The sequence below is a fragment of the Melospiza melodia genome, chromosome 2 (assembly GCF_035770615.1).
Source record: "Melospiza melodia melodia isolate bMelMel2 chromosome 2, bMelMel2.pri, whole genome shotgun sequence".
Taxonomy (NCBI): domain Eukaryota; kingdom Metazoa; phylum Chordata; class Aves; order Passeriformes; family Passerellidae; genus Melospiza; species Melospiza melodia.
Window position 1 is genome coordinate 118,794,410 of NC_086195.1, and position 26,725 is coordinate 118,821,134.

Sequence of the window (26,725 nt, forward strand, 5' to 3'; positions counted from 1 at the left end):
TGTGGACCAGCTCTCCACCCAGGGGCTGCTCCACGCCAGCTGTCTGCACAGCCATTTGAGCTGAAGCATGGCAAGAGCTGCTGTTGAAGAGTTACCAGTTCCCCCCTGCAATTTGGACTCAGACTCACTCTGCTCTCCATCTTCCCCCTCTTCCTGCCCTGAGCTGTCTTCCTCTATCTCCTCCAAATAATACACTTGGGGCAATTCCCAGTTCTTGGTCCCTATTTCTCCTGCCTTGCTCCCTCCATGTTCCTTCCTTTCCTCACACACTCCTAGCCAACCTTTCCAATTAAAGCAGTCACAACTTCCTGCCTCCCCTCATCAAATCCCAGTCCTTCATTCATCTCACACCCAAGTCCTTGGCCCAACAAATCCCACTATCCTCAAACAAAAGTGAATTCCTTTCCCCATTCCCTCATGTTAACCCCATCTGTCATCAATGTCTCCTCCCTCTCCCCTATAGAATTTCCCATTATTAAGCACTGGAAAGCTGAACACTGGATTTGGGGGTCTTTGGGTGTTTTTGGGGGTCTTCCTTAGGAACAACTACAACAGGGAAAGAGGGGATAGGGAAGAAGGCATCAGTGGGAACCAGGAATGGCAGAATCCTCCCTGCTAAGCCCAGTGATGCAGCCCCTCCCATGATTACATGGTTTTGATTCCCTCTGTACCACACTGAGTTTTCTATGGGAAAGAAAGAGGTTTGCACATGCTCACTGGAGATAAGACCAATGCAGATTTTATTTGGTATAAAATAAAGATACACACACATACCAAAACCACTTTTACTGAGCACGTGCTATCCATTTTATACAAATATTAATATTTTTGGCCAAATCAGAATAGAAAGCAGAGGTAAAAATAAAAACACAGGGGACATCCTCTACAAAGAGGTCAATTCCCCTACCCAAAATGGAGTTCCTGTCCCAAAACACTGAAGTGACAAATGATTTCAAAGAAATATCTTTGAGAATATTTGAACACAGGCAAAAGACCACCACATCCTAAATTAAAAAGAATATGCAACTGCTTTGACTGAAATTCCAAAAGACTTAAACCTTATGCCCATGACAAAAAGCTTCAGTCTACATACAGTTGAAGTTTGGCAAAGTTAGACCTTCAGGGCAACAAGTTTGGAAGTTCCAGAGAAGGGCTGGCTTCCCACTTAACAGAACAAGAAATGGCACTGCAGGTGCCCCAGGTTAGCAGCAGAGCTGAACATCTCAGTGCTGGAAGCAAGAATTTCACAGTACTCAATACCCAGACTGCAAGTGCTGTAACATTCATCAGCTTGCAGCCTGTTGTCCAGAGCTGAGGCTGCCAGATCTACACCTCACCAACAAACAAAGGCCCCTCAATCACTGAAATCCATCACCTCAATGTGTTTGCATCCAGCTTTCATCTCTTCGAAACACAGCCAAGGGGACAGTGTGGACCTGGCCCCTCATTCCTCATTCACACACACACACACACACACACACACACACACACACACTGCCAGAGGAGTGTTGAAAACTGCTAGTGCAAGGCCTGACAAAACGTATTTCTCCCATGTCATCCTCCATGGTGGTAGGTGTCACATTAGGTGTCACGTTAGGAAAGACAAAACATCTCAGGTAGTCCCAGTGCTGCAGGGATTGCATGGTGACTCTCAAAAATGACAGGCACCATCAGAGAGTCTCAGTGACAGCTCTCTGTGCTGAAGAAAGGAACAGAACATGCTGTTGGGCTTGTTGGCTCTCGGGGTTTAATTCAGTGCTTTAACTGCATTACCATAACAAACCCAAAACTCTGCAGCATTGTTATCACCAAGCTTTACTGAAAGTGGTGATACTGAGAACTTAATGCAGAAACTCCGGGCTTTTCTTGATGCCCAGACTGATGGGGGAGGAGGGGGCTAAAATGACTCATGCAATACTGAAGTTGTTAAATAAGTAACCTCACTTTTGTTAGATACTGCAACTGATACCAAACTATTTCTACTGTACCTGCAGTATGCAATTACATACTGTGGCTATCTACAAGGACTCCATATCCTAAGGAGTAGAAATAAGGCAGGGCCCAAGTATTTCCTGGCCCTGGACTTTCATCATTTCCCACAAGCAATTATGGCGTGGAAGTATCCCAGCCTTTTATGAATAACTACAGTACTCAAGTTTCTAATTCCCTTAACTTGGATGTGTGACAACCAGAAGTTAAGTAAAAACAGACAACAGAGTTGTCTTGTGAGCATTTGTCAGTTCTGCACCCATTTCCCACTATGACTTTTTAATGAGTTAGTTGTTAATTCATTGTATGTGATGTAGCACAAGTAGGTAATTTTCACTAATCTCAGTCTGAAATACTAATACTTCATAGCTGAGTCCTGCACTGTGATTCTAAGCCTTCCAAGTTCAAGTTGGATATAAAAATGTGTTTACTGTTCTCTTGCTTATCATGCCATGTTCTGCTCCAAATGAGCAGTACAATTTTCTACATCATCCAGTAGAACTGTGACTTCACCTCAAACTGCCCAAGTCATAAATGTCCAGCTGCTCTCAAAATGCAGTCTAACTATGGGTGTCCTGCTTTCAGCAAGTTCTGGTTGGTTCCAAAGATCTCTGCCACTGAAACTCCATGCTGGTTGTCCTAATCAGGCCTGTTTCTGCCTTTTCAGATAAAAACCAACACTGACATTTGACAGTACATTTGCTTTGTCTTCAAGGCCTGAGTTTCAAGACCAAGTACATGCTGTAAGCACCCTGAATGATGCTGTCCAATGGCACCAAAACAGACATGAAGAGAAAAATGGGATGCATTTGTTGGTGAGCCTTAGCTGTCCTCCTTGGGCAGAGGGATTTTAGAAAACCTTCCAGTGACTGAAGCACACATGTCACACCACCAGGCACCAAGCAACTGTCATCCACACACTGCTCTAAGATGTCTCTCTGGCCTGCTTGCTCCTTTCTCAGCTTTAGATATTCCCTATGGATTTTTTAGATGAGTTTTCTGATGAATTCAGGTGCACAGAATACAAACCAAAAATTGCACTTGCTATATTTTGTACGCTTTGCCCAATGGAGCCTTTTTCACACTATACAAAAATTAAAAAATTAAAAGAATCACTCACAGAGAGCAACCAGGCTAATGAACAGCTTGTGCTGACAGAAATAATTATTGATACAGAAAATGCATCCATCACAGAATATCCTGAGTTGGAAGAGACCCACAAGGATCAGAAAGTTCCATTCCAGGCCCTGCAAAGGACAACCCCAATAGTCACATAATGTGCCTGGAGCATAGTCCAAAAATTTACTGAGCTCTGTCAGGGTTGGTGCTGTCACCACTTCCCTGGGGAGCTGTACCAGTGCCCAAACAACCCCTGGGTAAAGAACATTTTCCTAATACCCAACCTAAACCTCCCCTGACACAATGTCAGGCCATTCCCTGCATCCTGTCACTGATCACCAGAGAGAAGAGATCAGTGCCTGTCCCTCCACTGCCCCTCATGAGGCAGCTGTAACTGCAGTGAGGTCTCCTCTCAGTCTCCTCCAGGCTGAACAGACCCAGTGACCTCAGATGTTCCTCACACGGCTTCCCCTCAAGGCCCTTCACCACCTCTGCAGCTCAAACATGGAAACAGTTTCAGAAAATACCAAATAATTTCCAGGAAGTGAATTTCCTCCCAGCTGTAAGAATCAAGCTGAGCTAGATGATAACACTTCTTCGCTCATCATGATGAACCATTTTAAGTGAAATTAAGTGTGAATTTTGAAAGACTTACAAAAGATATCTACCACCTAAAAGAGCATGATGAGATTCTCTGCCAAGGTGAGGAGAATGCTTAACTGTTGCATCACACAATTCTGTGACTGCAACTTGCTAAGAACATATCAGCAGGATATACTGGATTTTAATCTCCCATCCAATTTAAGAAAATAAGTACCATATCATCTTTTGGTATGCACAAAAATCTTACTTTTCAAACCAGTACAAGCCAGGCTGGGTATAGTCTCAGAAAAGCCTTCCAAAATAGGCTACCTGACACAGGTTATCAAGGCATTGTACAGGTACTAGCTATACAAATACCATCATTAAATGCCACTGGAACACTCAGAGACAAATTCTGGTGTCACAGGCACAGTGAGAGAATGCAGAAACATCCCTTAGATAATACAGAAGTTTTTCCAGCACAAAACATGACCCTGTAATTCTTACTTCAAGCAGAAGCCCAAGGTTGCAAAACTGAATGAAGTACGCTACAGAGAAATGGATATATTTGTTCAAAAATATTATTTTGACTACATTTTCCTGTCAGATAATGAAAGAAACCTGCTTCTTATGCCAACATACTCTCAGATGGGAAGATCAAGGGGAAAAAGAGCCAAAATAAATGAAGGTTCATCCTAACTTAGTGACATGCTGTACAGCATAACACTCAGAGCACAAAAATGTACAGTGCAATTCAAACACCTCCTCCATGATAACATAACATCTTTGAACTGCTTTTATTTTCAGCACTTTATCTAAACACTGCTTTCTTCCTGATCCTGGATTATCCTCAATTTGAAACTCATATTCTGGGTTTGTAGTTGAGGACTGCATGTAAACATCCCTATAATCCTGTACACTCTCATGGAGCCATTTAAAGACTACCAGACTGTAACAGATTCAAAAGCAGTCTCTATGAAATTATGAAACTGCATCCCTAAATTACAACTGAACCTTCTATCCCCACATCAAGAAATTATTAAATAAAATTACTTGCAGATACACACACACACACCCTTTTCTCACAGAAGTTGCAGGATATCTGCAGGAACATGTCATTTTAAAATCCAAAATAAAACTTCAGGGGTTTTTTGTTTGTTGTTTGCTTTTTTAATGTATGATTTTATTTGGAAACTTCATGATTAATTGGTCTTAGCCTCTTAGGAAACACTTGTTTTTGTCCAGGAGTTGCCAGCTGAGAGGATGTTATTGTTTGGAAGGATGTGATCAGGAGGACCCTGTGCACGGCACAATGTGTCAGCGCGGAAGCAAGGGAAGAAAAGTGATTCTCTCATCTGAGAGAGAAAACAAAACGGAAATATTTGTCAAGCATTTGCCTTCCAGTTTCATTCACCCCTACACGTGTTCCAAAGAAACATGTCAGTCACCTGTGTCTCACATGAGTATCACCAAACTATATCAATGTATGTATATTTTAAAAAATCCTACATCCAAAACAGTTACAGATTTCTTTAGAAAAGCAAAGATTTCTGCCACAGACATCCTCAAAACACATAAGCAGGCAAATGCTTACCCTCCCTGCACTGCTTACCCTGCTGCTCAGAACGAGGGACAGAGCTGGCCAAGGTTCCCCTCCCCTACAGCACCAGCACTGAGCAGGGGCAGAGCCCATCCCTGCAGAGCAGGTTTGGGGCAGGAGAGCTGAGTCCCGCCCTGCAGCAGGCACCCTCCTCCTGCTGTCCAGGCCCCCCTGACCCCTGCAGCGACTTCACAGAAGCCTCTTGTTTCAGTAGCAGCAGGACAGAGGTCAGTGTGATCCAGAAGGGCAATGCTCCCACAGGAGCACCTTCCAGGCCCTCTAGTTCCTTGCTGAGAGTCTTCACCTGGGGGATTTTTAAATTTTCATGCAGTTTGTTTGTAGCATACCTGTTCTTTGTACACGATCACAATTTCAAGCTAAAAGGCTCCAAGAGTGATGCCGTACTCGGAGGACACCCCTCACCAAACCCTGCTCGTAAATGTAACATCCCCCGCCCTCTCCAGAAGGGAAACAGCCACAATGAGGCCACGGCGGCACGGGGGCCCGCACCCTGCAGCGCTGCCCGTACCCGAGGCGAGGCAGGTGTCCCTCAGCCGGGGCTGCCCTCAGGGAGCTCCCCGCCTACCATGCCAGCGGTGACCCCCGCGCTCAGCTCTGCCCGACGGCGCCCGTCAGTCCGTCCGTCCGTCCGCCCTCGGGCCCGTCCGGGGCGTGCCGCTCGGGCGCTACCGGGCATCGCCGGCGCTGAGGGGGTACGCGAGGATGCTCATGGCCTCCCCGCACGCCGCCTCCACCTGCCGCACCTGCTGGCGGCTGAGGCGCTCCCGCCAGGCGTGCACGGCCTCCCGCGCGTCGCGGGCGGAGATGAGGAAGGGCCGGTCGGAGGAGTAGGCGGCGCCGCGGGTCATGTTGACCACGAAGTCCTCCAGGGCCGGCGGCACGGACAGCCCGGCGAAGCGCAGCAGGCGGCGCAGCTCGGCGCGGGGCTCCCGCACCAGGTCCTCGTAGCGGAGCTGCGTGTAGCGGCGGCGGAGCCAGTCCGGGGCGCGCCGGGCCAGCAGGAGATCGCGGAGCCACGACTGGCAGATCACCTCCAGCGCGCCGCCGAGGAAGAACTCGGCGCGGTGCTGCGGCTGCGGCGGCCGCCCTCCGCCCAGCAGCCCGGGCGGCAGCAGGAGATGCTGCTGCTGGTGGCGGGCCGGGCCCCGCGGCTCGGCGCGGTGGCGGCTGCGCAGCACCTGGACGCTCTCCCGCAGCAGCGCCTGCCGCGCCTTCAGGCGGGAGTTGTGGACGGCGCGGGGGTCGCGGAAGAGCTGCACCACCCGCAGGTTGAGGCCGGGCTCCCGCAGCAGCGGCAGCAGCGCGCCCAGCTCCAGCAGCCGCACGTCCTTGATGACCACCACCGGGTACTTGCGGCACTCGGCCTCCAGCTCCCGCAGCGCCCGCGGCGGACACGTCTCCTCGCAGGTGGCGCCGTCGACGAGGCCGATCTCCCCGCGGGGCCGCGGGGCGGCGGGGCAGAGCGGCGGCGAGCAGATCACCTTGTTGGTCCGCCAGCCGAAGATGCTGGCCGTAGTGAGGTTGTCGGCGGCTGGCGGGGCGGGGGCCAGCGGGTCGCGGGGGCCGGACGGGGCGGTGTAGAGGCGCAGGACGGAGAAGTCGCATCGGAAGAGGGCGCGCAGCATGTCGCGGAGGGCTCCCTGCAGGCTCAGCGCGTCCCCCGGGTAGAGCGCCTGCCAAAGGTGCCACATGGGCTCGTACAGGTAGAAGACGTCGGGGTGCTGGTTGAAGAGCTCCCCGAGGAAAGAGGAGCCCGTTCGCCAGGTAGCGTGCAGGTAGATGTGCCGCTTCCCCGCCGTCCCCGCGCTGCCGTTACCCGCCGCCCCGGCCGTGCCCGCCTCATCCTCCTCCTCTTCCTCGTCCAGCGGCGGCCGCTGCTCCCAGCCCCACTCACTCAGCGCCTCCTCCAGGCTCGGGCAGCGCCGCAGCAGCGGCTCCTCGTCCGTTCGCCCGCGCCTGGCCCCGAAGTCCAGCGCGTAGGGCACCAACAGGAGCAGCAGCAGCGTGTACAGCACCAGCACCGCGGCGAAACGGCGATGTTCGCCTCGCCACCGTCGCCGGCCCTTCATCGCTGGGGCCGGCTCGGACCCCGGCTCCGCCGACCCTCTGTGTGCCGGAGGGCGGCTCTTTGCGGAGAAGCAAAGTTAGCGGCGGCGGCGGGGATGTGGGCGGCGGGCGGTGCTCCCCGCCGGGGATCACGCCCACGGGCACTCCGGGCCTCTGGCCGCGCTCTCCGCCGCCTCCTCCTCGCGTCCTGCTCCTCCTCGCAGCGCGACGCGGAAGCGCCCGCACCTGCCCCCGCTGCGCCTGAGGAGCCACTGCCGCCGCCGCTGCTGCTCCCGGGGCCGCTGCGCCCGGCTCCGGGCCGCCCCTCGCCCGGCCTCCCTCCCTCCTTCCCTCCCTCCCCCGGGCAGGGCCGGAGGGGCGGGCTCGGCACGGCGGGACTCACCCCCGCCCGGGAAGGGGCGCACCGAAAAGGAGATGTGCTAGCCAGGACAGGTACCGAGCGGCCGAGGGTGTCCCGAGGAGGAGTGGCTGGTCCTGCTATTCACAAGAGCTCCGGAGAAAGAACGAGCAAGACGCTACAGTAAGGAGAAGAGGTGCAAATGTATTTTTAGGGTAGACGACAGCTATTAAAATCTGCAGTGAGTTTCAGAAATGCTGCAGTTCTGCGCTGTAGAGAGCTGCGGGGTTTCTCAGCCACACTTTTGTCTACGTGTGTGTGCTGATGGGATGCGGACATCTCGATCATGACTCATTGCTCCAGTTTTTACACCTATGAGTTCCATAGCTGTCTGAGCAGGTCACCCTTTGCAGCTGGAAGGAAGAAATGAGACTCCACAGAGGGACATTCAACCTATTGTGGATGTCTTCCTGATAGTCCTCTTTATTAACTACAGTAGGAGCATAAAGTTACCAGTTCCAATGTAGACTTCTAGTTTTTTTGTTATCTAAGATTATTTGTAATCTCCTGGGAAATGGAAAGTCAATAAGATGGTGACTTCGGGTGTGTAAATTAAAAGATACAGTCTCAGAATTTCCAGCCCAGCCCCTGCCTGACCTTGAAAGATACTCACCTAAGGAGATAGACCATGATCCCATGTTCCTGGTCCAAGCATCCAGCTGTCAGGAGAGTGAGGTCCCTGTCCTGCTGATGGTGTAGTGGGAGCTGCAGACAGTCCTGACCATTAGGCAATAGGTGGCATCCTCTGTAAAACACTACTAATATGTAAGTATGGTGTGCAGGGCGAAATTCAGAGAGGATAACACAATTCTTGCCCTTGGTGTATGATGCTTTGACTCCCAGAAGAGTCTTTGTGGTATTTAAGCACCTGTGTTTAGACACATGACACCACATGCAACAGAGAACAGAAACAACCCATTAGTTTCATGGGTTCTAAAAATGCTCCATCCATACAGATATACAGATACACAGCCTGAAGATGCTGGACATAGTTTGAATGTCCAGTTATTAAATAATAATCTAATTTTGAATTTCTCAGGCAAAGCACAAGCATCACAAATCAAGGTGAGAGAGAAAAAGCATGCTTCTCTTCTGTCCAGGTGGTGAGCCAGTTGTCTGCCTGCTAATGCTTTACTTACCCCATGTTAATAAGTGTTAAAGACTGGGCTTCCTGCCCTTTATAGCGTGCTGAGTGAGTAGATGGTGCCAAACAAGATTTGTGAGCTCCTTAGCAGAATGTCGAAATTATAGCATTGGAAAGGAAATTCTGCCTCGACATACATTTCACTGCTTATGTCTTTAAACACCAAGATACACCAGTATCCCACAATTAGCAGTGTAAGTTTCACCTCTGACTCAATAATACCAGGATTTCATCCAGACTCTCAAACAACTAAAGGAGGACAACAGAATAAAAACACACTTGCCAAAATCAGGTTGCAGTCTTGCCAAAAAAATCTCTTCCCCATCCAAAAACCATTTATACTTAGTATTTTGAGAATCTTAAGTGTAGCTGACTTGTGTGGCATCATGCAAAATAGTAATTTAGATAGATTTACCAAGATGGGATCCTGAGAAGTGCCAGTGAGAATGGATGACTCTGAGATGCTGGGATTTCCCCTTTGTAAGACAAAATACTGGGTTGGCAGTAGCATGAGCACCAGTGATGGCCAATGAGCCATGCTGCAGAACATGTTACTTTAAACTAATTTTGTGTGGGTTTCTGTGGCACATACTTAGGCCTAAGAACTAAAATCAAAGTCTTAAACCTGCCTAACTGAAGTGAAGCTATCTTGTAAAGAATCAAACATCTCACAGAGTAAGACAACCCATCAGAAAAATGCAAAACCATAGAAATAAAACTATGTACATCTTACGCTGATTTTTTTTCAGAGAGTGGAGCTACAAACTTCTGTGGCAATTGTTCTAGAAAAAATGAAAGATGCAAATAGCTTTATCACAAGTTACATATTTTAGTAAAGATAAAACCACAGTTGTTAAAAGATTATCAGATCAAAAAAGAATGACAGTAAATGTTTTGTTCCGCACCTTCACAACGGGTTCCTCTGCTGCAAGAGGATTAGGCTGTAAGTGTTTACTTCAGTTGTTTTGGGTTACAGCTGTTTGTGGCACAGGGAGATTCCAGCAAAGCCAGTATTTATTTTGTCACCCAGCAGGTGTCTGAGCTAGACTTGTAATCGTTGAGCTCCAGCCTTCCTGAAGAAAGTGCCTGCTTCTCAAGAAGTACCTAATTTGAGCATTAGAGAGTGGACTGCTGCTCTGCATAGAGTGGGAAGAGGTCAGCTTTCTCTTTTCTCCATTTTCAGTTCCATACTGCATTGTCTCTTCAGCACAGACAAGAGAGATGATTTTTCACTATTTAGGCTTTTTCTATAAACCACGAAGACACCATTTAAATATACAAATGATCTGCATCTCCTTCTAAGATCAGGAGAATTCTGCACCCAAGGGAGACAGCCAGGTTCTTCTTCACTGATCTGTGAAGCAGTCTGCCCATTTGACATGTAGCTCTTGCCATTTTTTTGTGATAATTCTATGCTTAATATTATTTTGTAAAGAGTGAGGGAAAGAATATAGGCATAACATGTTCTGCATACTTTAGTATTGCAGTATTTCCTTTCTAGTTTCCAAGCTTGTCACTGTAAGTACTGGCTGTTTTTAATATAACATAACATTGGCTTCCTGTGTATTATCTTTCCAACTTAATTTTTGCTCTTCTGTCTCCCACGGTGCTTCTACTGTCAAGAGAGACAGTAAATGCTGGAATGCAGCATTTCAGCCTCAATAATTTTTATCTTCTCAGCAGAGGCTTCAAAATAGAAATAGTTGCCTCTATATCTTGCAATCTTTCAGCTCTCCCATGTTCTTGTCATTTTCACAGAGTACTTTGTGAGTAAAAATAGCTTGATTTGCTGATAAAATTAAACATGCTTTGCACATGGAGCACCGCCCTCAAACATCCTGACTGTTAATGAGCTCTCTGCTTGCACATGTTGTCACTCACAGGCTTCAGCCAAGAGGAAGTCCGTGGTTAGTAGCAGCTTAAAAACCTTCCAGAAGCCAACAAGCTAGGACAAATGTCCTTATTTTGGAAGTTCCTTTGTCATCAGATGTTCCAACATGTGCAATACCACATGTTTCGCATATGGGACTAGACCTAGTAGCTCACATTTTAGAAAGGGCATGTTGAGAATAATGGGAAGGACAAGCTGGTCCAGGTGAGATGGCTGGTGCAGAAGGGACTTTTTGCAGTATAGTTTTCCCCAAAAGTGGAACAGAGATTGAGGACCTGAAAAAGGTCAAAAATGTCACGGAAATTCTGAGATATTCAATGGAAATTTAGAGGATCTGAAGAAAGTGGAAAGTAAGAGTAAACAGACTTCTAATCTGGGGCTGGTAAGCAGTTGGGTGAAAGTGGCTTCAAACACAAAGCCACGTTCAGAAGGTAGCAATTCAGCTTTCTGCATGTACACCTGATGTGACTCTTGAGCATCTACAAGGAAGACAAGGAAATGATGCAGGAAAGTGTAGCATTCTAAACCACCTCGGTCGATCATTACACTGGCACAAGTCCAAACTCTGAGTTTCTCTGTGGGCTGATTTGAGAGAAGTCAGGTGTACAGTTACTGGTCACAGCTAGCACAGCTTTGTGAGAGGAAAGTCCTGCTTATCAAACCTGATTTCCTTTTATGATTTCTTTTTATGACAAGGTAACCCACCCAGGTGATCAAGAATTTGGATTTCAGTAATCAAAGGGTATCTCACAGTATCCTTCTGGACAAAATGTCCAGCACACAGCTGGATAAACACATGGGTGAGGAACTGGCTTACAGGTCAGGCATTACAGTGAACACAGACATCAGACTGGTGACCTGTCACTTGTGGGGCTCTGCAGGGCTCTATCATAGGTCTTGTGCTCTTCCACATCTTCATAAAGGTCTTGGATGCAGGACTGGAAGGGATACTAAGCAGGTTTACAGACAATACAAAACTGGAAGGAGCTGTTGCCTCCCTCCAAGGCTGGAAGGCCCTGCAGAGAGACATCCAACAAATCAGGGGGCTGGGCAATCACCAACACTATGAAGTTCAACAAGACAGTCCTGGATCTGCACCTGGGATGGGGCAGAATGTATGGACAGATTGGGGAATGGGATGCTGGAAAGCAGCACCATGGAAAGGGACATGGGGGTCCTCATCAAGTTGAACATGAGTCACCAGTGTGCCCTTCAGACTGAGGGAAGAGGGCAGTTGAGTTTGGGGACCAACAGCATGTGTGGAGTGAGAAGGGAGGGGATGCATTGCTCCTGCCTCCCAAATTTCTCCAGTTATTCCTAAGAACTGGTGAAGTTGTAAAGTTAGGCCTGCTGCTGCTCTCTGCTTCCTGACATAGGGGCTGGGTACAGGGAGTGAGCTGAGAAGGGGTTCAGATGAAGCCAAATTCAGCACTGCAGCCTGTGTTTGGGCTAAGGGATCTTGGTAGCCCAGTGCAGCATCGCTGAACCAGCTGCAGCAGCCTGATGTCTACCTACCTAGGGGAGCTCTTCTATGCCCAAGAGAAGCACAGCCATTTTGTTTCTGCTTTCGATTTATTTAAAAATTAAAATATAACAAATATACTACACTGTAAATGTCAAAGTAGAGATTGTCTGTGGCTTTCCAAGAATGTGAAATCTGAGTATTGAAATGGCAAAAAACAAAAAAAAAAAAAAAAAAAAAAGGAAGCAGGAAGGTTTGGGATTTTTAAATTTAAAACATGGTTATATCATCAGTGATCTTGTGAGTTCCTCTGACTTCCTCTAAGAAAGAAGCTAATGCCATCATTGAAGATGATAGAAAATGCTACTAGGAAATGTAACAAGAAAATGCAGGAGGTGGAAGGCAGAGCAAAGTAAGCTTATGTATTTGTTGAGGTTCAAGAGGAAACTCAGAAGCAAGTCTGTTAGTATTTATAAGAGTGTAAATTCAGACAAATCAGCAACAATGAAAGAAAAAGCCATCTATTCTGTAATCCAACTCAGTGCTAATGTAACTTGAGTTTTCCTAAATTCTGCCAAGGATGACTGTAATCTGAAGACTTTAAACCTCTCCCCTGCAGAGTGGGCTCTGTTGTCCCATTAGCAGAAAGGCACTTCTCTCACAGCCCAGAAACACTTACACCACACCAGTAGCCAGCACCTCCATCACACTGCCTGGCCATTAACAGTAGCTGCCACAGTAAAATTATTCCTGTGGGTAATGTGTTTGGGGTCTCACAGCTTTGAGTACTAGAACAACCGCTATACTAAAATGTGTGGGAAATAATAGTTTTTAATGGCAAAAACTGTGAATCTTTCTCTGCTTTCTCTCATTGTCACAGGCTTACTATTAGTGAATTGGAGATGCTGATTAACAGCAAGCTTTCGACACTCAACAAGTTAAGCCATTGTGTTGGCATAATTAGGGAACTGATTCTTTCACAGTTCACTCAAGCGAAGAAAAGAACTAGAAAATTTAAGACCTATTTTTAAAGGGAGATTTTTCCCCCCAAAGTAACCCCTCTGATAGCTATTGTAACAAAATACTTGCAATTCTCCTGCACTTCCTAAGACAACACTTTCATGCACAGAATATAGTTTTTGGACTGAGCATCTATCTGCCTTTTTATTCACTTCAGTCATATGTGCAAATCTGTACTGACATATGCAAATGAAAATGCTGAGTGCTCAATCACTGCACCTACTTTATAAATATGTCCCACCAAGTTTTCTAAAGATAATTTTGCAAATTCAGAATTTCAGAATAATTTCTGCAAATTATTCCCAAGAGATATTACTGTGACTATATGGAAGAAAGAAAAATGCCAGAATGAATAATTCACTTGAAACTTAATCTTGTATATGCTTGTGCCAGATTATTTAACTTTCATGAGGAAAATGTTAGTAGGCAAAAAGATATTGATTCTGAGAAATTCCTGGGTTCCTGGAACCTCTGGGAATCAGTTTAACTCCCTGCCTGTCATTACTGGTTATTAATGAGGAAGGCTTCTCTGGGCTTGTTATGCTGTTAATTGGGGGTGTCCAAGTGGAATGGTAGTCAGCAGTCCACAATTTATTTTTCCAGCTGTCTAATGAGTGCAGCAGATTTGAAAATTGGTGTTAGTCTCTTGCTTTGGGCCCTCACTACAAGTTTTACAAAATTTGTCCAAAGCAATCATAGCACAACTAGGCACCTGCAGCACATAATTTATTTAGTGAGACATCCCTATGTCTGTATGCTGTAAACAGTGGATGAAAACCATTTTGGTTTTACTGTAAACTTCTGTAAACAAAGAACTTGTACACTGCTTTCTATAAAGAGATGTTTTCTCTGGGCAGTTTTTGGTATGCAAATGTTGATTGTCAGGCTTTGTTACTTTAGCTACATAGACAATTTAATGCAGTTTTAAGTTTTATATGACTGTGAAAATTGCCTCACAAAATTTACTAAAGCTTTAGCACAGAAATCATCTGCTCTTCAGTAGCTTCACTCTAATTATACTAGTAGAAAAAAAGAAGAGAAAACACACAAGCCTAGCTCATGAAACAATTGGGTGAACAGGAAAAAAAACACCAGCGTAAAAGGTCATTACAGGATATAGAGGTTGATTTTCTAAGGAGAGATAACTGTTGTTTGAGCTGAACAACAACAAAAAAAGTTACATGCAATTGCTGAGCTGCTGCAAAAATTTATTTCAACCATGCAGCTCAAAGAGAAAATATTCAAATACATCCTGAAAACTTCAAGCTGATCTCAGCACAATTTCTGCAATACTTCTCAGGTTCTCATAAGAACTGGGCTGACTGTGGAAATGTTCTGGGAAAACCCGACCCTCTGTCCAGGAGGTTTCACACATTATTTATTAGCTGCTGGACTTTGCTGTATGCAGAAGAGCATGTAGGCATTGCTGGTGGTCAAACCAGGCTGCTCCAGCTTCCTGGCCATGAGGAATGGCCAAGGCTGGAGCATGTATTTGAACTCCCTACACCTCTGCTCTGCTTAAAGGAAAAGTTATTCTAGTTTCTTTTGCTGTATTTCTTGGTGGGGTGGTTGATTTTTCCTTTGTTCTTCCTTCACTGTCTTCAGTCCTCTTACCTATGGGTTTTTTTTATGTTTATCCTCTCGCTGGATGGTCCTGTCACTCAGCCTCCAAGGAAAAGTATTGATGCATTTGAAGCTGAAGCAGCTGCCCAGGCAGGATCTACAGAGGACTGTTCATGTTTTTTTGGTACTGTGGCGAAAGGCTCCTACTTTACATCTTGTTTTGAGAAATAGTCATACTTTGTGGTTTTACCGAGTGGAGATTTTTATTAGTGATTTCTCCTCCAACCTACCACTGGGAAATACCCCCTGAAAACACTGCAAGACTACTGGCAAAGCAGGAAGAAAGTTTTACTAAATTTTCTAATATTTTAATTATTTGAAATTGTTGTCACAGCTGCCTCCATCTGAGTTCTGAGGAAGGTAAGTTATCTCAAGCAAGGTAACTCTAATGGGGACCTTACCTGACTGATGGGTAAGGTCAGAAATGGGGTTGAAATGGGATCCTTGACTAAGGGAGGGTGGGGGAACCCCATAGGATATAGCAGGGACGGGCTCAGCATTTTGTAACTGACACTTTTCTGCACCTTTGGCTTTCATTTCTGCTGAGAGTCACTTTGCTGACACCCACCTTCATCTGAGCTGAGCTGCTGCTGAAAGGGACCAGGCTTTCCCACTTGTACTCACTCAGAGTTGCTAAAGCACATACTAGTGAGTTATTGTCTGTATATCCCCTTGCAAACATAACACAAACATGGCAGGGTCTGTCTTCTGTCTTGATGCACATACAGCTGTTTTGCAAAGGGGGTGGGATGTCCTCTTGAGTATGGGGACTGAGTAAAATAACTTCACCATGAAGAGTCATGCCTGCTTCCAGACTTAGTCAAAGTAGGGATCTAAACAGTTGCCTTACATTTTAGTTATTTTGGGGTTTTATATATGTGGTCTTGGTGATAAGCTTCCAAACAGGTTTCACCCAAAGTCAGGGTCTATGGAATGACTTGAAATAGAGGTATTTCTTAGCAGTGGCATGACCTTGTCTCTTGAGTGACTCAGCCATAGCAGACTTTCATCTGCAGTGCACTGAGGACCTTCCCTGAGGCTCTGGTTTAAGTCATCTCCTGAGGCACACCTCCTAAAAACACAGACTTGGTCAGGAGTACCTGGCCCTCATCCAGCTCTTCTGGACCCTGGCATCAGTGACTTACTGATAGTTACTGAGGATATCAGTCAATTTAGCCATGCCTGGTACTTAGAGAAAGTCTTCAATGTCAGTTCCTTCATTCTTGATCCATTTTGTTTCTTGCTCCTATAAAACTAGGGTTGTTTTTTTTTCTTTTCACTATGAACTGCCTTTATTTAAGACTATCTTGGGCTTTGATGTACTACACCTTCACTGTACCATCAAAAGGGTTTTGTAGGGAAGTCTAAATCATCACTTTTCACAGTCATTTGGCTTTACTGACTTGAAGGGTTCAGATGAGCCCTAGGGATTTCTCAGTGCCATCCCTCTTCCTCTGGGGAATACTGACAGTTATTCTGCAAGCAAGCCAAATAGATCTGTTTGCTTAAATGTTTTGTCTGGGATCTAAGATGCTCTGTGTCTATTTACTTTGTTAACTTACCTTTATCCTGTGGGAGTCCTAAAAAATTGAGTTTCTCTTTAAAGGGCTCCTGCAAAAACAATTAAAGTAATTAAAATTATCTCTGTTTGTGTTAAGAGACCTGTTTTCCTTCCCTCCATGGCCCAAATAAGAGCTTCCTGTGATCTGAGTTCCAGCCAGGCATGTTGTAGGATGAAATTTTACTCTCTCAATGACAATTCCTTCTGTCCAACAACATGCTCTAGTAAAAATTTAATGTCTTTTCTGACTTAATTAGTGATGCTTCCAAATGTCTCCTGATGAAAGTAAAACTGGTGTCAAGACCAAAGTTGTGGTTTTGCTGAATGCTGTCTCAATTTCTGCTGCCATTGAATGGGAAGACTGTCAATAAATTGAAAATAACTTGATGTGCTTAGTAATTATAGTGACAAATCTCAAATTTTCAAAGGATAGAGATTTGTCAGTCATCAGTACCCTCAGCAGTCAGTAGGTAAGTAAGCATCTTCTCAGCTGCAAAAATACATAGGTTTTCACTATAATCCAAAACACCTTGAACAGCATTTATAGGAAATGAAAAGCAGAAAAGAATTGTAAAATTAAAAATATGTTTATCTTTTTCAGTTTGGGAAATAAAAAAACAATCAAAATGAAAGTGCACCTGGCTAATATTTCAATCCCAAGTAATTTCCAAACAAACTGAACTGTTATCTTTCTGTTATAATTTTAAGATGCATAATTTTGAAGTCCGGGAATCAAAAAGGACTCATTTTCTCCGTGTCTCTTTGAACAATAAAAGTTTTATAACAAACTAAACCAAATTACTTAAAACCAGAATGGGTATTTCCTGTCTACACCTCACAGTTCTCCTGCTTTTATTAACTCTGTCTGCTCTTTTCCCTTTCTGTGTCAGCCTGCATCAGTCCAGAAGGAACATCTTTGGAAGGATGTGCTTCTGGATCCAAAGTCTGGATGTGGCTACAAGAATCATAATCTTAATAACAGGAAATGGCTAAAGTTTCATTTTGATAGAGTGGTGTACTCATCTGTGTTACCTACTGACAGAAATGTAATTTATTATGTGTCTCTGATATAAAAAGATGTATTTTGTAGTTGAAACACAATAAAATTCAATCAGTTACAGATCTCCCTTTAGCTTTTACACAGATAGGATTATTCCTGTTGGTCTCACATTACTATCACAGAGACTTTATAATATGAACATGAGAAAAATAGTTTCAGTAGGTCTTATAACAAACATTAATTAAACAAGAGCACACAACACTCTCAAATCTCCAGGCTATTTTAGATGCAAAGAACTGTTCGCAGATTTTCTTCATGAAAATATTTAGGATCTTGTTAAATCTGGGGAAAATTTTCTCACCTACACTCTCCTGCCTTACTGACAGCTTTTTTTTTTTTTTCCTCCCCCAGTCACACCACAAACTCTAGAAATCACTGTGTAGCTGGGGACCTCCCTGCAGCTCTGGTTGGAGTGCTGCTGATACACTCTGAGCTTCTGCAGTCCTTGAACTTCTGTTGGCCAACCCTGCTGCCTTTCCAGCCATCCTGGACAAACTTAACATGGTTAGTTGGACATTCTCAGACCAATTGCAGGAGCCCTGCTGATCAGCATATTCACTGCAAATTTGACATGCTTGAAAGATGCTGAGACTTTGGAACTAATCTTTTTGGCTGTGTCTTTTTGGCTGCTGATGTTGGCTGGGCTGTGTATAGACATGGGCCTCTTACACCTGGCATGTGCAAAGCTGTCAGTGCCCTTGTTGCAACAAAAAAAGAGAAAGAACATGGCTATGGATGTCCCTTTGGCAATGATAATAATGACTGAAAATAAAAGGTGAGAGTAGCTGGGCTCACTGACTCTTTCCCCAGCACCTGGGATTCTGGAAGGGCAAAGTCTGGCACTGCAGACAATGAGCTCATCACATAAAATGATGTTTTCTTGCTGCTTCAAGGTGAACTGGAGAGCATCTGGGAGGCTTAGCTGTTGACATTGGCACATTTTCCTGTGATTTTCTGTTTTGAGGAGTCTGGAAAGTCAGTCTCTCCTCAAATATTAGATGCCTCAGACACACTTGATTATTTTTTTGGGGTTTTGCACAATCAAAACTGCAAGACTTACAGATCAATCAGGTAACAGGATCGTGGCCACTTGACTTTGAAGCAGAGCACTAAAAATGCAGTCATTTTTATGCAAGCAACTGGAAAAGTGCTCACAATTTTCAACATTATAGACTGCTGTTCTGGTTTATTTCTTCAGAAAAGTATTATGACATATACAAGCAAGTCCTTAATTTCTCAGCACAGCCTTATCACACTGAATGGTCTGAAAAACATTGCCTTTGTTTTAGTAAAAGTCACTACAGAAATTGCTGTTATGAAAAAACCTCTAACACAACAAAGCTGGATGCTCAAAAATCAATTCATTGAAAACTTACAACAAAGAACTAATGATTTATTTAATCAACCCATCTTTTCTTTAGATGTACTTAAAATCAGAAGACTACACATGCTCACAGTAGCATAGCAAATTGGGGTAACCTTCCTGTTCCAAACTGGGTCATTTATCACCTGACTAATTTCTGAAATCGTGGTAGAGGAAAATGACACGAAGCCTTACCAAAAGGAAACAATATCACAGATACACCTATTCCTAGGACATCTTTCTTCTGACATGAGCCTGTGCCTCAGCAGCTGCAGGTGACATACCACCACCCTGCAATGGTACTTACGAGCTCACTGCTTTTACAGCTGGTGCAGGCTGCTTGTTATTGGGATTTTGTACCTGAGGCAAGTCTGACTTGGCCATGAAGCTTGTAAGTCCACAGAGGGGTTTAAGGGTGTTATGTTTAAGATAATGACTAAATTAAAATCCACTGCTCAATTTGAAAAATCCCCTGTGCCAGCAGGATTCTAATTTGTTCAGGCACTTTGGCAGAAAACATCTGCTGGAAGTTGCTGGCATGATTGAAGGAGGGTATCAGAGCAGACTGAAAAATGTCACCTGCTACAGCAGGGTGGTCTTTTTCATATTTAAAAATACATGAATATGCCAGTGCCTCTCATTGCTATTCTGATATGTCCCTATATTTAAGTGAGTTTCAGCTATGAAATGCAAATGATGACAACGATTTTCTGGTTATTTAAGTGCCAAAGGCTTTGCAGTGATATTGCAGGCACCTGAGTCTGGAATATCACTAATATTTCTAATTGAGACCTGAGCATGGTCTCAATGTTTGCCTGATTCTCTTTGTCCTCAGTGCTATGTAATATGCAAATGGTTTCATCCTGCACAAGGTTGAGCCCTCTCACCTCTCCGTTTCTGCTGAAAGTGAAACATGGTCCTGCCATGCCAGAAGAATTTAAATTATATTCTATTGTATTGAGCTTATATTAATCTACTTTAGTTTTATTTTAAGTGCAGTGGTGTAGTCATGCAGCTATACAGTCTTATAAAAAAATTAAAGTAGGCTCCATTTAAGAGAATAAAAGCTTGGAATGCTGGCTTTGTTAATTAATTAAAGTTCATTGCAAGGAATACTTAGGATTTGAATGTCCTAGTCGAAAGTGCAAATTTAAAGAATGGTCAGTGACAGCCCCATAGCAGATAGTGTGTTGTTACAGATAAGGCATGAAGGTAGGATTTAGGCTATGTAGATGCCATTGCCTTTTCTTTTATACTGAATTACTGCATGGCTTGGGACCAATTTGAGCCTCTCAGCATTTGTTTGTGTTGATCCTGACTGGGAATACTACTGTAATGAGTGTAATACAGACAATACATAGCTCTTTGCAAGAATTGAAAACACTATTATCATTAAAAGAACACAACACAAATATCCAGGTTTCAGAGTAAATTGGAAATTCAGTGCTCCTCTAGCCACACCATCTGCTCAGGCCTACAGGCAGAGCAGGCTGGTGTAGTATCTAGAGATAAAACAATTTGTAGCACAGGGGAATAAAAGCATTCTGCAGTGGACATATTAAGCTGCTTTTTTTCACATTCTAATCTGTTAATCATGCACAGGGCTTAAGTTTAGCTCAAGGCAGACCAGAGCTTGAATGATTTAATTTTGTGCTATTTATTGAACTGGATTTAATTTGAAGATATGTTGTTACCCACTACTCAGCAGTTCTTTAAAAAATGCGTGTCCATAATGAGATTTCTGCCATGAATCAGGGATTGTGTTTAAAATGGGTCACAGGGCTGGTCTTTCCAGGCTCCTGCAACAGCAGCTGCACTTCCAACAGTCATGGAGGTTAACCTTTGCAGGATTCACTTGAGGGGCAGGTCTGGGGGCACCCCTTTTAAAGCAGTACCTTCCACCCTTGTTTTTTTTTCATTTTTCATTTGCTTAAAGCAGCTGCAGCCAGCAGAGAAAGCAGAGAATAAACATTAAAAGAGAGAGTCATGTTTGGAGGTGAGGACATGGATAGTAAATCTGAACTAGGCCACTGAAGATGGAAGCTCTGCCAGCCAGGAGAGAGTCCACAGAATTCCTGATGGGAAGGGGAAAGTCCCCAGTTTCAGAAAGTGCAAAGGGTTGAGATGCTGAGAATCCATAGATGTGGTCTAGCATTTGTAATGCTTTTTTGGCCTAGTGTTTGTAACTGCTTATGACATCACAGCAAATCTGAGAGAAAGAAACAATCAAACATGTAAATATGCCTTGGGATGAGATTAAAAAACACCAAAATAATGGAGACTATTAAAGTGTGCTGAAAAGCAGTATCTATGAATTTAAAAAATTTTGCTTTTCTAGTTTCTGGAGGGCTGTGGGCTCCTCCTGTGATGTTTTTACTAGAAAAGCATTACTTGATTATTTTTTCCCCTTGTCTATTTATGTGAGCAACTTTAGAGTTGAATGCATCAAATACCAGAAAATTCACTGGCCAGGCCTGGAGATGCTGCACTTGTTCAGGTTAGAGTCAGATAGACTGGAGGCATTGCAAGATCTGGGACAAAGTGATTTCAAACTGATTGGTGTCCACACCACGTCCTTGCTGATGTAGTGCACAGGAGTCCATGGTTTTTAAGATTTATTCCTAGTTTGCATCAATCATGCTGTGACATCTGCTGCTGTTCCTTAGCTCATCTCATCCATAGGACCTGGAGGTGCTGAGCAGCAGCAAAGCCTGTCTGCTCCTTCAGGACAGTGATTGTAGGCAGTTGTGAGCATGGCACGTTCCTTTGGCTAGGAACATGGGGAAACACTTCTGTAAGGAACTAAAAAACTAAGCAGCATTATAATAAAATATTAAATATGCCTGGTAGATAATCTACTTCCTTGCCACATAAGCCAGTTTGCTTCATTTAGCACAGTAAAAGATACAGGTATTGCCTTTCATGATTACCTAATTTCAAATTGGATAGCGAAGTGAGGAATCAGATCCCTCATGAACTAACAGTATCAGCAAAGTAATAAAGAGAGTGAATATAAAATTACCAATGGCAACCTAATGCATTCCTTTTTCTCTCTCTATCTGACTGTGTTTTGGAGTCAGAAAAGGAATAGTTTCAACAGTCACCAAAAATTCTGACATTTTGTTTTATTTCTTCTCCTTCTCTTCTTAATTTTCTCTTTATCATGATCCTGGCTTGCTTAAGAAAATTTATTCTTCTAGTAAATGTACATTTTTGATATTGTCACTGTACACCCAAGTATTTTCCTTGGATTTACCCATAAAATCCTCAAGACTGAAAGAGCTGAAAAGAGAAAGGGCACATAAAATAATATAAACCTTTTCTTCTGAGCAGGCATTTGTCCAATACAGCTGCCATGGAAGTCCACCTGTCCAAGCTACCTTTTAACACTCAGCAGTGTTTTGGGCAAGTGAAAAAGGCTACATCTCCTAGTTGTTTTGGTTTTCAGGTTTTTTGTTGTTGTTTTTGGGTGGGTTGTTTTTTTTAGTTTATTTTTGAGGTTTTTTGGGGGGTTATTTTTTGTGGGTGTTTTTTTTTTTGGAGAGGGGTTGGTTGTTTGGGTTTTTGATTTTTTGGTTTTGGTTGTAGTTTTTTTGGCTTTTTTTTTTTTTTTTTTTTTTTGTTGTTGTTTGGTGTTTCTTTCCCAAATTCATTAAAAGTATGGAGGAATTTTTAAGGGTTTTTTTTGGGGGGTGGGAATTATGGCCATCACAGGTCACGATGCTCCTGGAGGGCCAAGACTGCATTAAAACACAAATTTAAAGAATACTGAAAACTAAATTCTGTGATGATTACAAAATGTATTACATTTCCTCTGTAATGCAATCAGCCTATGGGCAGTTGGATGCTGTATCTGACAGCAGTTACAGAGGAGCATTTTCTTTTCCTCACACCTCCATATTTCTTCACACCCCACCAGCCCACTTTAATCTCAGGCTCATAAATGGCTTGGAGATGATTATGCTTACTCCTCTGAGTTGATCTATTTCCAGAAACTAGTGGCAGAATGAGGCTTTCAGGCAAATAACATGATCTTTTCCTAGTTAGTTGTTTCTTTGGCCATCATAGTCTCCTCAGAAACATACCATTTTTGTTGTTTCCTTTTCCTATGGCAGCTGCATGTTCATTCCCTCCAGCCTGAGGCACTTTATATTCCTCAGTGGCTTGGACATCAGTTCAGCACCTGTTTCTCTGTCCACAAGGGATAAAACCCATTATTTAGTAGCTGGTTAAGTCTCAGAATATGAAAAAAATTGTATGTTCTGTTCTCAGGAGTCACAGTTTCAGCTGATCTCTTCTTAAAAATGGCTAATGGTACAGAGATTCATATCTTAACAAAATTAAGGCTGTCAGTAACAAGATAGCAGTAAGTCTTCTTTTGCTTATCTGACAATCACTTAATGAGCCTCTGCACATACTCTCTTGTCAAAGTTTGCATTTTTTCACCCAGATTAAATTATGGGATAATATCACTGACCCCTCATGCCCACCCTGCTTTCATTTAAAATGTTGTAAAAGATTGGACTTATAGCTAGTTTGGGTGACCTGAGGGGCAGCTCTAATTTTGGCTGCTCCAATTTTAATTGTTGGCAGTTGGCCTGAACTTCACAGACTTTTTGAGGCTGGAATGGACCTCTGTAAGTCTTCTGGTCCAACACTCAATCTTCTAACTTGTTTTTGTGCATCTCTGTAGGAAACATTTGAGGCTGAGCTGATGACCATCTACCCTCCTCAGTCACTGGAGAGAGTGGCAATCTCAAGGTGCACTTTGTTTGCAGGTTTGAATGGGATGAGTCATGCCCAGAAACATCTGTTGCTCTCAGATGACTGCAGAGAGAGACCAATGCCAAAGCAGAAGTCTGCACTGGGAATGTAGAATTGGAGCAGATTTATCCTCTCTCATCTTTGTATTTACCTTTTAAAGTCTCCTGACACGGCTTTATGAACCCTTTGTGTTCAGCTTACTGCTGAGCTAGAAAATTTCACCCATGAAGACAGGATTGAATCTGCATTGCCCTGTCTGAACTAGTTCACATTTTATAAATGTTTTGAAATTCCAGCTAAGTGATGATGGCAGACTTTGGTCATGCATCTTCAGATCTGGTGCTTTTTCACTAGGAGTCCTTAGAGAAATCAAAAAGGCTTCTGTGTATTGCCTATATATGTCAGAGAGGACAAATACAGTCCAAGAAATCTCTTGGTGGGCAAAGTGGAAATGGGGCAGGATTACACTTTAGCTATGTCCACTCCTACTTACACTCAGGAATACCTTCAGTAATTTACTTGCCTCTTTCAGCCAAGTCATTTTTTTCTGACTCATGAAAGACAGAGTCCAGTGCTTCTTCCTTTTTCACCACCCTTTAAATAAGAGCAATCTGTTTCTATTTGTATTACCTTGAAATAGCTTAATTTGCTAAATACACTGAGCAATATCCCCATCCCAGATGTAGCTTGTGCACTTAACCCAAGTAATTGCTTTCTGGCAGCCTTCTCTGAGAATCTGGTCTCTCTTTGCTAAAGAGAGAGCGTATTTCCTGCTCATGGGAGGAATTACTATTTGAAACTAAAAGTGTCCTATGGGGTTCATACCCTTATACTGAAGGAAGCAAGATCCTCTTCCTGCCCCCAGGCTCTTTCTGACTCCCACCTACATACAGATCAGATTCAAAATATGAGAGGTGCATGTTCCAGCCTGTGCAGTGTGAGCTGGACTAGAGCTGATTTATGCTGGAAACCCACTTTCAGCTAAGCAAGGTGCTCCTCAGCTGTGGGATCTCAGCACCTCAGGACTGATGGGCCAAGTCACCGAGACCACCCTTGGGGGGCTCGGAGGTCCTGGAATGTTGCCAGAAGTGTCTGGTGGCTGGACTTTGATCCTTCACAGGAGACAACACCTGTATGAGGATGGGAGGATTTCATTGGGATAAATGGTGATGGGATAAGTTAATTAGAGTGTGAGACACAGGGTTTAGGATTTCTGTACAGGGGGTTCTAGAGAAGTAAGATGGAGGAATTGGGGCGTGTCCTGTCCTTCTTCTTCTTCTTCTTGGCCTCCATCTTCTGTGGTGGTGGTGGCACTTTGGGATTGGTTCTTACTAAAAGTGCACTGGTCAATAAGGGTGAAAGGTATTGGGGAAAACAGGTAAATATTGTATACGTAGTTTTGGGTATAAAGATAAGTGACCGCCCCGGGGGCAGTCAGTGTGCTCATGGCTGGCGTGCTGTGCAGACCTCTGTTGGGCCGAGAGAAAATCTTGTAGATAAAAACTAATAAACACAGAAGACCAAGAAAGAACCTGAAGACTCCTTTCGTCCTTTGGAGCACGGGCTGCCCAAGGCCACCCCGAGCCTTTCCAGGTCATTAAAACAGCCGAGACAGCGACACTCGGCCTCTCCTCAGGGTGCTTTTTCCACTCTGTTCTGTTGTTGTAGTATCAACTCCATAGTGTTTTGTATGCAAGAATTCAATTTCTGCATTTGTTTAAATGACCAGCTTGAGCTTGTGTGATAAGAACTTCTTCCCAGAACCTGAATATCTGCCTGCCCTCAGGTATCAGATCATCATATTTCACAGTGCTGAGCTTCCTTACCTTAGTTCTAGGATTCTTAGAAGCTGAGAAGCCCCAATTTATTGCCATCTGCTTCTTGGTTGACAACTTCATTGCACTGTTGACTGATTTTCTTGTTTTCTTGCTCTCTTTGTCATTTTTTTTCTTTTTTTTTACATTGGCATATCATGTTTTATCTAGCCAGGATTAAGCTGGCTTCTTGCCTAGTTTGACTTGCTTGGAGGGCATCACTTCTTTCATAGCTTCTCCTTGCACAACTTCCTTCCAGAAGGTAGCAGGAAAATCTAATTTAAGCATGTGTGGCTTAATGCCTAGGTGCAATCTAGTGGATATTTGTTATATTGCTCTCCTTTGAAGTCAAGCCACCTGAACTATTGCCAGCTTCTGCTGAAAGTATTTACCAAGCCAGGTGACAGCTGCCAGATGACCGGATGAAAAGCAAAATAAATTAAGAAACTAGAAAGTAGGTAGAGACAACAAACAAACAGAGCAACCACAAACTTTACTGGCTATCTGTGTTTAAGGAGATTCCCAAGGTCCTCTCCTAGTTTTGTTCAGCCAGGAGCTGCCAGGACACGTCTGCAGCTGGCTGGAGTCAGGAGCTGATTCCCTTGACAAGCTGTGTGCTCTGGCATTATCCCCTGAGGTACAACCTGCTGTTTACAGCAAAGCTTTTCCAATGAATTTCTTTGGCACACTGGTGATTCAACTGAATATAAACACTCTTCTGGAGACATCCTGTATCCCACGGTCATGACACTTCAGTTCTAAACACAGCCCTAATTTATGACTGCCCAATTTGTGAAACACTGTCTCAGATAGCATTAGCCTGTGATCTGCCACTGTGCTTTGCAGAGTCCAGGCTGGCCACCTGGCCTGCCCTCTGTTGGTATCAGCTTACCAATAGATAGGTCAATTACCTTGTGCAAATGTCTCCCTTTTGATAAAGAGACTAAACAGGACCTGAATTTACGAGAATCGAAGCACATAAATTTTCTATATTGCAGGCCTCAACAGCTACTTATTTTATGGCTGTTTCAATGAGTACAAGAAACATAGCTCGTAACTAGCTTTAGACAGTGAGTAATTACCATAAATTGGGGATTATTACCACTAGAGCTTGCAGGGTCCCTTTTTTGCTAACAGAAAGATGACAAGTTCTAAGGGGCTTGTGAATTTGAAATTGATAAAATGAGGTGTTCTTCCTTTAAAGGATTAGAGTTCCATCTTAGTGTTCTAAAGAACAACTAAGTCCAA

The 26,725-nt window shown here is 43.9% G+C and overlaps 1 protein-coding gene across 1 annotated transcript; it reads right to left on the minus strand.

Moving 5' to 3' along the window:
• Positions 1–713: 713 nt before the first annotated feature.
• On the minus strand, positions 714–7,609 carry CHST7 (carbohydrate sulfotransferase 7). Its single transcript, XM_063149713.1, has one exon. The coding sequence runs from the start codon at positions 7,378–7,380 to the stop codon at positions 5,977–5,979; it is 1,404 nt and encodes a 467-aa protein (XP_063005783.1). The 5' UTR covers positions 7,381–7,609; the 3' UTR covers positions 714–5,976.
• Positions 7,610–26,725: the final 19,116 nt, after the last annotated feature.

Bases quoted from the DNA above. Each gene is read 5' to 3' on its own strand.
- CHST7 (XM_063149713.1), bottom strand. From the start codon at position 7,380: ATGAAGGGCCGGCGACGGTGGCGAGGCGAACATCGCCGTTTCGCCGCG.